The sequence below is a fragment of the Dicentrarchus labrax genome, unplaced genomic scaffold, assembly GCF_905237075.1.
Source record: "Dicentrarchus labrax unplaced genomic scaffold, dlabrax2021, whole genome shotgun sequence".
Taxonomy (NCBI): Eukaryota; Metazoa; Chordata; class Actinopteri; family Moronidae; genus Dicentrarchus; species Dicentrarchus labrax.
Window position 1 is genome coordinate 10,386,626 of NW_026136711.1, and position 13,036 is coordinate 10,399,661.

Genomic DNA, 13,036 nt, shown 5'->3' on the forward strand with positions numbered 1-13,036 from the left:
ATGCAAGCCTGCTCATTCAGCAGCCATGAAAGAATTACTGTTTTACATTTGGATCTCACTAATTTGGATTCTTCTTTCCTCATTGGACCTGCACTTGCCCAATTAACACACCTTGCTCACATCACACTAAGAATATCAGCGTTCAACTGGTGCAGGGAGAAACCTTTCCTCTGATTTTCTGCAAACCACTCATGAATCTTCCTTGTGAAAAAGAAGCCAGATCTTGGAAGCCAGTATATTTTTGCCTTACATGATCCAAGTTCTGAGTTTGAGGGCAGAGTTCCCTGCATACGATCCCATGCTTAAATGAGAACCAAATGTTTGTTTAAGGTTTTCCCCACTGCGAGTGCGCTGTTTATTTTGATTGGGCTGGAATGTCTCTGGACAATGCCAACCAGCTCCGCAGAGGTGGAGAGGAGCATTTTCTCTTGCCCTCAGTGGATTGTTGGCCACATCATAAAGCTATTTATATGCCTGATTGGAAGGAGAAGTGCTGTGGCAGTTTGGCTTGTTGTACACTTCTGGGGAAACGTAATTTGTCAGAATAACAAATGGAGATTCATCTGATGCATTCGTGGCGCTGAAAGCTGCAGCATGCTCGCTAAAGTGATCTCATAACATATTTCCAAAGTGCGGGTGTCAACCATAAACCATGTCATATGAACCGTAACAAACAGCTCCCACTATTTAATAGATACACATTTTTGATAGTTTACATACTTTGGCTGGCAGATGATTTATTTAAATTATGATTAAGCTCAAATCTTGTGTAATTAATTGCATACTGCATCACATGCTGACAGATACCACAGGGAATTCTGCACACAAAATCCACATTAACTTGAGACAGTTAAAGATAAAGTTAAAAATGGAATAAAGATTAGTGCAAAGATAAGTAGATGTATATATGCATTAAAACTATGTAGTGTTGTATACTTCTGGTGGGTGTAAACAAAACTATAATCTGCACTGTGTATTTAAGTTGTTAAGACATCAGTTCACCCCAGTCCCCAAAGAGCACATATTTCCTCACTAGCATGTATGTGGTATCTAACTATGCGGAGAGTTGCGGTTTTATGTGCCAAGGTTTTGAGATATTCATCTCGATTTCTGCTGCCTCCGCCCAATTCCATTGAGGTGAATTGAATTTGGTTTGTGGTGCTCAAAGCAAAAACAATGGAGTTTCATAAACCGCACAAATACATCTTCATTGGCAGAAGACATTTGCATTCAGCCTGAGAGTGGGGGAACAAGCTCAAGCTGTTTTTGTTTTTTAGACTGTAATTATTGCCGTTAACAGCACCACGAGTAATTAGTGCTAGTCAAAGTCATGAGTCCCAATCAAGCTTAAGCCCAGTAGTATAACATTTGTCTAGCTGGGCCATTTCCAAAGTTTTCAATGGCTTATTCAAACAGCAGGCTCCACCAGTAGCTCTGTCCATATTTCAGACCACATACCTATTCTAAGCAGATTTTGAGCTGTAGTGTATTCACACTAGAGTGGCAAAATTAAAGCAGTGTTATTCACAAAAAACAGACTTCTACCCTAGAAAGCTTTGACAGCTTGATACTCTCCATTTAAGACCGGACAGGGTTTTTAGAAAATGATTTTCTTGAGCGTTTTATAGCTTCAAGCTGTGTAGTTAAGTGACCTGTTTTGGAAAAAAACACTCCAGTTTATTACTTTGCTGGATTGAATCATTGATGTCTGTAAAAATGTTGAATCAGAGCTTCAGGTTTGTAGGATCGAAAGCAAAATGGATTCAGATTAGGACTATAATGATGATGCACAATAGCTGAATGGGCAGACTTGAATAGCTGTCAAGTGGAAAATCATCAAAAACATTCAGTGCTATTTTTTGACAGATCAAGGCAAACACATTTCTGACAGAAAGTCTGAGCAGAGCCACCATTAAATTGACAGAATGAATGCCAAAAATAGAGTTCTCTTCTTTGGCTCTTTTGTCTCAGTTGAACCACTTCTTAACCAGGAACTCTTCTTAAACCGTATGGATCAAATTACTCTGCAGCTTGCTGGGATTTTCCTCTGATCCTGTACCTTGGCTTTTATGTATGGAACAATGACTGCGAGCCTTTAGATGCATGCTGTGTCTGCCAGCAGCTGGAGTGCATTGTCATCCTTAATACTGAGCGCGAATATAACACTGTTTTTCCATTTGCCTGCCACGGTGTGTTCCTGTGCCCAGGGAAAGCCTGCGTCCTCAAATGCCTGCTGGATATTCACAAAGTCTTCAGAGAGAACGACCCGGCCTACATACTGAACGATCTGTACATCACAGATTACTGCATCTGGATCCAGAGAGTCAAGTAAGTTCACCAACACACACTCATAAACCCATGCGCACACGCCTCAGAGACCTTCATCTTCAGAGAATTACCTTTAGATCCAAGGGAAGTGCCACTCAGGCCCCTGTGATGCATCAATGCTTTAGAGGAGAGGATTGGACGAGTCATTTGTCACAGCAGGGCCAGTTGAATGACCAAGCCAGCGAGAGACGCAATCTCCCTCGTCTCCATTATCCTGTGTCAAAAGTACCATCAGTGAGTCTTAAAAGAGCCAGCTGCACTCGGCAGATTCACTCTGCATGACACTTTTTAAGAGCGCACACGTGTGTGCTGAGGCCCCTCATATCTTCCGTGGGTGTAGCCCTCCACCATAGCAGCGCAAGCCAAACATGCAAAACCTGCACCTTTTCTCCAAATGATATAGGTTTGATGGGTCTCTCCTCCTCCTCGTACATATTTTGCAATTACTTACACATTTCAAATGTGAGCCTGCGAGCACATTACTCAGTAATGAGCTCTGTTTTACTCTTGGCCAGAGTTCAGCCAAGTGGTGTGCTCGTCTGGAAAAAGCCCAGTTGAAAAATGTGTGCCTGATGTTGTAGGCTCGGCGCCCAGATGCAGACACGATAAAAGGTCTGCAGGGATTTAGCGCCCCCCTTCCCCTCCCCATGCACATCCACACCCCCACATACATTCTCATTTCTACATTTTTCCAGCAGAAATCTTGAATTCTGCTCCTAAAAATGCTACGGACGCTGGTGATCTTAATGGGTGTGAAAATCAATAGCTCTGTTGAGGTTGGTGGGATCACAGAGAAGACACAATTTTAAAGGCTTTCTATCTTACTGTGTAAGCACATAGGGCTCCTGCAGCTCTGTCAACTCACTGAAAAACTCAATCAGTCTTGTTTCAGCTGAGAAGCACCAGAGCACTGCCTCCCTCGTACTCCCTGCTCCTCCTGTCTTTTCCTCCGCTGTACTTTGGAACTAAATGTCAGTTTGACCTAACATGCTGACTCTTACTACGTCCTGCATCGATCATTTAATGGATTAGTCCTTGCTCTCGTAGCACTGACCTGCGATTGAGTTGTTTCCGTTTTCTGTTTGGTTTTTTTTCTGTCAATAAAAGAAATCAAGTTTACAATTGTTTAAGCTTCTCATGTAAGTTGCCATGTTGTAAAAAAGACATTCGGAGTAGTAAAACCACTTCTATCACCTCCTACCACTTGAAAGAGCAACCAGTAGAAATTCCATTCAGTCTTTGCTTGTGGTTCCATTTGTTCTCATGTTTGGAGTGTAATGTTAAAAGGAGCTTACAGTCCAAATGCAAAGCAACACAGGGGATTCTAGTCCTGCAGTTTCCACAGACCAGCCTTCGTTATCATACATGCCGTCTGTTGTGGCAGCCCTCTTGTGTTGTCTGACAGGTTTGATGACAGATCGTGTAGGCATTGTTTTCTTCTGTGCGAGATACTCCCCTGTGCGGGGTTTGTCATCCTTCGCTAAGTGAGTCGTCTCTGGGAGCCGAGCGGTAAGATGAGATGTAATCTATACCCCCTGGTGCAGTCCCTGTATCTTGTCGCTTCTCGCAGTCGACAAGGCAGACGCCATCAGCTGCGCATGATGGACACACCGATTAATGGATGTTTGCTGGCTGGAGGGTTGATTTATTTAATCTCTTCGCTGTCCCACGTGCATTTCTGCTCCTAAAGTTTGTCTGACTGCCGAGACATCAGTCTCAAATTTACAACCTCGTAAAGACTTCACCGTGATTTAAGCCACAGGGCAGGCGCTCCCCTTTACTCTCTCACACACAGTCAGGGCAAAACCCTGCACATTGAAATCTAAAGTGTAACCCCAAAATAAATACACATTGTCTCAGTGATGTGGAACTTTATTTTTTCGCCACCGTGGTCACCATCCCAGAATTTAACGCACGCTTCTTTTGTGTTTAAAGCCTCACACACCCATCCAATCCTAATTATCTCCGAATTGTTAGCCCAGAGTATTATTCCAAATGGAGCAGCAGCCTCTCCAGTCCATTAGTTTCAGGGTATGCTTTTGAAGGTCCTCAGATGCCAAAGCCCCTGCAGAGCTGCTGGACTGCAGAGAAAACGCGAGTCGCCTCACTTTTCTCTCTCTTTGTCGTCTTTCCCTTTATCAAAAAGCTTGGAGAGAGGCCAACGTAGATTCACGGCAGCCAGCACAGACAAAGCCTGTAAGCCTGGTGTTGTGTTACATTGCCTCAGTTAAATCAGAAGGGCTGCAACTTCCTCTTCCAGCGCTGGCTCACGTGCAACCAACCACCCACCCACCCTTATTAATTGGGTCAATTAGATTCCAGGAGGAAAAAAAAAACATGGCAGCGTACTAGTGATGTGCTCCAGGGTTCGTCTGAGAGGAGGGCAGTGAAGTGAGATTCATGTTTCCATATGAAGTCATTAGTGGAAAGGGAAAAAATTGCTCGTGCATGTTTTTTTTACTTTTGTGGAGTGAATTTGTGACTTGTCTATAAGATGTGTGACTTGGACAATCACACATTGATCCAGACACTGGAAAATTGACAAGAAATGGGTTTGGGACAAGCCAAGCCTCGCACCATAACAGCTGAATGGACCGACTCAATTGTAAAAGGGAAGTGTGAAGTGAGCAGGGTGTTGTTTTCACTCAAGAAATAGTGTGTGCCACACTGCATAAAAAATAACAGAGCAAACTGTCAAAAATGAAGTTCTAGACTTATTTCTGAGACCAGCCCTTTTACATACTCTCTTCCTCTCTTGTCCCATTCGTCTTCAGCATTGTGTGCATGATAATGGTCGTTAGGGAGAGTCGGCATCTCTGACAGCCGCTCCCCCGCAGGGAAAAGCATCTGCAGCTCAAACAACTGGGAACGTCTCAGGGCAACAAGGTCAAGCATGGGGGTCAGCGTGTCGGCGTGTCGGCGAAGACCTGCGGTCAAACGCCTTGAAAATGCACTTGGGCATGGTGTCAACACCCATCCCCCCCTGTAGAGCATGGCTGGTCAGTTCACCTCAGTGCACCTCTCTGTGTGATTATAAAGCACAAAGCTCTTATTACCCAGATTTTCCCATCGGCTACTTAATGTGATAGGTGTTTTCATTTTACTTGAACTCAGGGGCTTTTCCCGCAGAATTAAAATTAGGTGTTGCAGGCTGTGTCTGTGGTTTGACGCTCCTCGCGTGGAAGAAAATGAGGATTGTCTGGTAGCCGAGCCTGGCAGCTTCCTGGTGTTCCCCCTCAACCACACAGCTGATGTTACAACCAGATGTTTGCTGGGAAGGACCACCAGGCAGCGTCACGCAACTGTCAAACGCCCGTCCTGAAGCCTTTGAAACAGATAATGGAGCTGCTCTATCTGATGTTAGCCTCAGCACTGAAGGAGATCCTAGAGGCCCCGCTGGGGAGAACAAAGACACAAATGTCTCCCAGCTCACAGGGATAAGTAGTACAGATTTCCTCCCAGCAGGCAGCCACTCCAGCGTTTTGTCTTGAGTACACAAGCTCATCTTAAACACAGACTTTGCATAATTTCCTCTATCCGTGTTTGGAGTGCCCACTCTAGTTATTACAATCAATTATAGCGTAGGGATTTTTTCTGTCTTTTCAGCCTCAAAGGGCTGTGCATCCAAACGGACGCTAATTAATTAACTCCTCGTCATTTCTGCCGCTTTTAGAGATATAGATGATATATTAACAGTTGAATACGACGCAGACAGACTGAATAACTATTAATACAATTTCTCAGGGATTACATCAATCAAAATGTGGAAAAGTAGTAAAGAACTTAAGATAGTTTGTTGTAAAGATCACAGCAGTAGAGGGTAACTCAGACCTGAACATTGTTTTAAAAAAAAAAAAAAAAAAATATATATATATATATATATATATATATATATTTCAGTTTCAAACCTGAGGGCTTTGGCTCTTTTGAGCACAGACCACACCAAAACCTGCAGTGGTGAAGATACTGTCAGCTGATAAATATTTAATCTCGACTTTTAAACTTAAGCGATGATGTGGGAAATACAACATAACCTTATCAGTTGAGGCTTTTTAGGAATCCTCCCACATTCCTTCTTACGCTGTACCAAACCTTGAAGGAAAATTCTTTTTTCAACATTATTTTTGTACATTTGTTCATTCTTTCTATTAGTTAGGATAGTATTTTACTCACCTAGGTAACAGATCTGGAAACACGGCAACATCTCTTCAACGAAGCCCAACAGGGTAGGAACAAACCACCAGTTTAACCATTATAACCATTATCTACACCACTCATTTTGAAGTAAAACCAAAGATGAGTGCACCCTGAAGATGAAAGGTTTACCATCTTACTTCAGTGTGTTAGCATGATAAATTAGCAGTAAACACAAAGTACAACGGCAGTTAATGGGAATAGCAGTACTATTACAACAAATTTAAGTATTGGCATTTGACATAATGACGGTGCAAGAAAGAAGGAAAAATTAAGGGATCATCAAACTTATTACAATACATCCTGAGTGGACCATGAATGTCTGTACAAAATTTGATGGCAATCCATCCAATAGTTGTTAAAATATTGGACCAAAGTGGTGGGCTTGCCATCACCACTAGCAAAGCTAAAATACTGTGCGCTTGTGCAACTGCTGTAAGTACAGTAAGTCAGTACGTAGAGTCAGGAAGTCAGCAAAATCCAGTTGACATTTACAGAGGCAGTGGCTAACAATTTGAGTAGCTGCCCAGGTTTTCTGATCCACAGTGTGTAAAACCAGGGGATATCTGTCAAAATGTTGTACCTGACAGTCAACATATTATATATATGACATATTTATGAAATATCAGTGTTGGTGCGGTCCAAAATGTCTCTCATAGGCAGCTATAAGTCTGAACTCGAACTCGAAGTACATCTGTGTTTCACATTTCTAGAATCAAAGTGGCATCCACTGCCTCGGACCGTTCCAGTATTCAGTCACACTGACGGATCACATCTCCCAGTGTCTCAGCTTTTATCCCCCTCAGCTAGTGAATGATGCATTTTGCGAGGTACACTGAGGAAATCTGGTGCTCATATTACACAGATTTATGCATCTGAAGACAAGCTTTATCTGAGATGTTTTGAAGAGCACAGACATGCTGAATGAGTTGCCCTTTCAACGAACACGGGCCTGATGAAAGAAATGTCAGATTGTAATTTAGCTCGGCTCTTTTCAGACACCGACGCCACACATAAACAAACCCACACACATACACTCTCTCTTCCCATTTTCATCCAAAGACTTTGGCAGATGGAGGCGTCTTTGTCTCTGCAGAAGTTTTCCAACCTTGAAAAAGCCACCCCCCTTCCTCAGTTTAATGAAGGCAAGCCACAACAGCGGTGTAGTAATGACTGGATTGTGTACAACATTATCCCTCCCCCTCCTGGACCGAGCCTTTGTATTCACCTCAGGCTGAGCTTCTCCCACCACAGAGCAAGGGAGGGGAGAGAAAACAAGCGCGCCTCCCCAACGCTAACTCAATAATGACTTCCCACAGGGGAAAGAGAATACGGGGCAGTCTTTGAAGTGGCTGTGCTGCAGGAGGCTCTTCTGCCCCAGCCTCTCTACAGGAAGCTCTCACATGGGTTTTTATAGAGCCTGGGACCTAAACAGGCTCCATACAGCCTGCACACACTCATCATCATCAGTCGAGGTTAGATTAATGTCTTGATATCCTGTAGTCATTGTGGGAAAATGTTATTTGTCATTGTTAAGAAAGTAGCTCATGTTGTGCCTGTCTTTATTGATTCTCATACATGGAGACACAAAAGAACTCAGTGTTTTTCACCTCTTTAGACAACCTGTGTGCTGACATGATTGCGTATGGAGATTAAGCATTCCTCACATGAGACAGTGTGTCCAGTACTCATCTTTAGTTTGTAGCACACAGAATGATTTGGAAGCTCTGCCAGCGTGATGCATTCGTGTGCTACTGTATAAACAGGAAAATCAGCTTCCTATACACAGACATTAAGCAGACTAATTTCCATGATTGAGCGATGGCAGCGTTGGTCGGGCGGTCAACCAAATTCGGTGCAGATATCCACGGTGTCTGTTTCCTGGAGTGCCACCAGGAAGTTGACATTTGAGGTTTTGAGTGAAATGTCTTTGGGATGGATTGCCATGAAGACTTTCAGGCTTTCCTCGGAATAGATTGCAATAACCTTTTTGATCCTGCATCTGTTCACTGTCCATTTAGGTCATTGGGTCAGATTTTAAATTGTCATGTAGTTTGGTTTATGATCAAATACCTGCTAAAGTAATGGCATTCCCATCCCAACCAACATGGACCTAATACCAATTTTCCTCCATATCCTTCATTCTTTTATTGCCAATATGGGCATAAAATAAGTCTTAAATTTCATTAACAATGTTCATAAAAAGGTCTTTGAAATCCTTGTTTCAAATACCAATGAGACATGAAATAGTCCTGTTATATTATTATAATAGTCAAATTTGAAGCCAAAATGCTGCACAGCGGTTTATACAACCGGAAAGTTACCATGGCAGCAGTTACTTTATTGTCTTTTGTGCTGATTGCGAGGAAAGCGCTAGAAATACGTGCTGTAAAGTAATCCACCACAAACGTACGCTTGCATGTATATGATGCAAAAGACGCCGCCTTGCTGGATGACGTCAATTGCGTTGCAGCGGGAGTGCTCTGCGTTGGCACCCTCACTGCACCACCAGCGTGGCCCCATTTGAACCCTCACAGAGCTGCTAGTGTGGCTGTAGACTCGTAGTCTAGTTCAAGAATAAGTCTGGCATAATTCTATGTTTTTATTAGCGTCAACATATCCTGACAATTAGTCCGTCTCTCAGTACTTTTAGACTTCCCTGTCTGTGGCCTCAAGCCCATTGGTTCCTTCTGAAGATGGCTTTCAACAAAGGTCAAAAGTATGTATTTCCATAGTTTGAAGAATGCTAAATAATTTCCTACAACAGCTGGGCACATTTGATAGGATTTAAAGATTTTTTTCTTAGCTTGAGAAAGTCGTGCATTTCAGCGGCCCTCACAGCTCCATGACCGAAACCACAGGGGAAGATTTTTGAAGAATTTTTCTACATTCTGAGCTGGCAACCTGCCAAAGCATCTTAGGATCAAATTCTGCCACGTTACGACAGAGAAAACTGCCAAAAAAATTTTTGGACTAAGGTGCCTGTAAGAAAGACCAGTCTGTCTCTGCACACCTCCCTCCCTCACCCCCAGTTTATTCCTCTCTGTTTCTCAGTGTACAGAGGAGAATGTGCGTCCATATGATACAGTGCACCATAAGAACTCTTTACACAGTCCCTACCTTAGCTCTAAAATGAATCCACAGCCTCTACACGCTGCTTCCATAAACACGCTACTCTCCAGAATCGGGAGCTCATTAGGACTGCACGGTAATGAGGAGCCATCCTGGTGCTCAGCAGTGGGTTAATTAGGCCAAAGAGGGCACCGGGAGCCGAGTGTTAAAATGTGAATGGCAGCGGAAGAGTAGTCCCTTCTCTCACACACACACACACCCAACATCACAGCTCACACACTTTATCCCACCCTGAATGGACACCGTCTGAATCACAGTGACCCGCAGAGGTCACCTTGTAATCACCATGGCAATGGGGGCGGCACACACGCCCTAACGGCACCGGGGGACGAATAGCAACCACTTAAAGTTTTGGCAGCATGGCAGGCATTCCCAGTGTGAATAATGTGCAGGCGGGGGCCTCCCAACAATCTGATGGCTTTACACAAATGGGGCCTTGTAGGAGGACATTCATCAGCAATAAAACACCTTCTCTCTCTTCAAGGAGTCTGTTGTGTCTTCTGTGGCAACACAACTATAAAACTGAAGCTACGGGACAGGAACATTGTTTAATGTACTGCTTTATGAGGGCATTCTCTTAATCTTAATCTTTGGAGACATTCAGCTGTGGGGCTGCAGCTCAGAGGCCATTCTCTCTGACCAGACTTTTATTGACTGTATTGCAGTCAGACTTAGTGCACAACTGCAGTCTGTTGGGCCATTCAGTGTTGCCCTGCTTCTATTCTAGAGGATTTATTCTCACAATGAGCTTGTGTTCTTTCTATTAGTTCCCTCCACAGCCAGATTGTTGGGTAAAATATCCAGTTTAAAGTTCAAATCAGACTATAATGATCTTTTTCTCTCTCTGGCATGCATCGAGTCAGATACTCAGGAATTGTTGGTAGCTCTTGAAATCATTAAAAAAAGAGAGCGAAAATGTATTCTTTAGAATATTAAAATCACATCTTGTGTGGTGGGAAAAAAGGTTTTTCCTCATTCTCTCTTCCTCTGCAAGCATTGTCTGACTGTTACCGGCCACAGCTTCCTCTCCTCTTGCCCTGTTCGCAGCCTCTAACTGTCGGCTTAGCCTCTCAGAATGCCAAGGCGAAAGCGTGCGCGTGTTTGCATGTGCGGACCGAGGTGGAGGAGGGAGGGGTCCACCTCTCTCTGTAATCCCTCTCAGTCTCTTATCAGCTCTCACAGGGAGAGCAGCGGCGGGGGAGGAGAGGAGCCCGAGCCGCGTGTATCAGCGTTGCTCATCTCCCTACATTATTAAACATCCATATTTCCATATTTCATTGAGCCCCCCGCGCCTCGGCAAATCGCGGTCTACTTAGCATTCAGATGAGAATGGGATATGGTTAATGGGTATTAGATTTGTAGATGGTTATCCTGTGGCTATGTCTTTAGTACGCAGAGCCAGTCCATCAGTCAGTCGTTGTGCCTCCCTCTCTCTCGGGGTACCACTGATGAAGTTGTAGTTGGATTTTTTTCCTCACTCCCCCGCCAGGTTTAATGAGGAAAGAGAAACTTTTTGCTCTCCTAACTTTCCCACTCTTTTCTCTTCCCAGGTCGAGGAAGATGGCAGCCTTGGCCTCAACGTTGCAAAAAGCCTCCCTGCGGAAAAAAGACTTGGAGCTGGAACTTGAGGAGCTAGAGGAGGCAGCCACAATGGTGGCAGAGGAAGAAGAAGAAGAAGAAGAAGAAGAGGAGCAGGGAGCTTCCAAGAGCGCTCCGATATCACATGGTGACAGCAGCAGCCCTTCCAGTGACAGCAGCAGCAGCAGCGACTCGTCTGATGAGAGCGAGGAATCTGAGGCTGAAGGGCAAGGCTGCACCGAATCCAACGAGGGAGGAGGAGGAGGAGGAGGAGGAGAGATGTGTAAGGACAACCCTCTACAGCTACAACCCACCTCTCCCATCCCCCAGGAGCCCACCAGCACACTCTTCTCAGAGGAGAGGAAAGTGGACGCCCTCCCCTCAGCCTCAGCAGGCTCCAGACAGCTGATCCAGGAGCTGGGGGAGCGGGTGGCAGAGGAGCTGAAAATCTCCCAAGACTCCAGCTACGGAGCGGAGAGGGACTGTTTCCAGCCGAGCAGAGCTGCAGCAAAAACTGAAGTAACATCTGGGAGGAACAGCAGTGGGACTCTGTTAGAGCCGAGCCCTCGGAGAAACCCTCTGCTCATCGTCCAAACGCAGGAAGACCTCGATGAGAGCGACTTTATCTGCTGACAGAGAATGTTGTGGAACCTGAAAGACACTTTTTGAACTGTTAACTGTAAGTGATGGAAGAAAATGGGTTTGACTATTTGGTTTTAATAATTTTGTAATCTTTTTAATTTTCTGCTCCTCTTCTTTGTAATACCAAGCTATGAGTTGTGTGCGTTAACCCTTCTCTAAAGGACCTCATTTCATACAAAGAATGATATTTTGTAAATTTATGAACTTGCTAAGCCTCATTAAAATCCTTATTTCGTATTTATGTTTTTTTAATGAGCATGCTTTTAGTTTTTCTCATTTCATTAGAAGATAGAAGAAGAATTAGAGGCAGCCCTGTTTTCTTATTCTGTCTTGCCTCATGTTATCTGACTTTGTTGCTACTGCTGCTCTGTATTCAAGCTGCCTACATGCTATACAAATATATTGTTACTCTCTGAACATACTGTGTTTTGATTTTTAAATGAATTATTTCAGCTCTTTTTTTATTGTTGAAAGAAATTCAGTTTGTAAAACTAGATTTAGACATCGGTTAATAGTGTATAACATCTTTAGTAGCCATGTATATTCCCATGCCCATATTAAGAAAAAGAAATGAAGAAATTTGTGTGATCCAAGTTGGACTCAAATAAACAAAACCGGGATGCCATTCCAGGAAGCTGACAGACATTTATCATTGTTCATTGTCGTACATCACTCAGCCCAAAGTGCCTGGCAGAGCTACTTTTAGAGAGCTATTCTTTTCCTAATAAATAGTAGGAAAAGCACTAACCCCTTCCTAAAGCCCCAGCATTGATTGAAGTGGAAAAGACTGCCGGCACTAAACAGGGCTGCGGAGCACGCAGGAGTGATTGATTCATCTGGCATGAATGGAGGAGCGCCGTCAACACAGCTCAATATCATCGGCCGCGTCTAGCAGGCGAGAGAAAACAAACAAGGAAGCACATGTCAGGCAGATAGATGAGGGCTGCGAGCGAGGCAGCGGCGCAGGAGCCGTTTGTTTGAGAGATAAGAGCACCCAAGGGCCCGAGGCAGCAGTGAGATAGAGGAGCAGGAGGGACAGCAGAGACAAACTGACACTCTGGCCGGCTCAGGCGTGGAGACACATCCAACGGGGGCAGCAATATCCACTTACCCTGCAATAAAATACACTTTGTGTCCCCTGAGTGGACTTGCGTTGATTACT

At 44.1% G+C, this 13,036-nt stretch overlaps 1 protein-coding gene across 2 annotated transcripts in view; it reads left to right on the forward strand.

The window, feature by feature from the left end:
* shq1 (SHQ1, H/ACA ribonucleoprotein assembly factor) overlaps window positions 1-12,515 on the forward strand; it is a 34,209-nt gene extending 21,694 nt beyond the window's left edge. For both annotated transcript variants that reach the window (XM_051414130.1, XM_051414131.1), the window contains exons 11-12: window positions 2,208-2,328; window positions 11,205-12,515. In XM_051414130.1, coding sequence (XP_051270090.1) covers window positions 2,208-2,328; window positions 11,205-11,865 — 782 coding nt within the window. In that variant the 3' untranslated portion in view covers window positions 11,866-12,515. The remainder of the gene's footprint in view (window positions 1-2,207; window positions 2,329-11,204) is intronic.
* The last annotated feature ends 521 nt before the right edge of the window (window positions 12,516-13,036 follow it).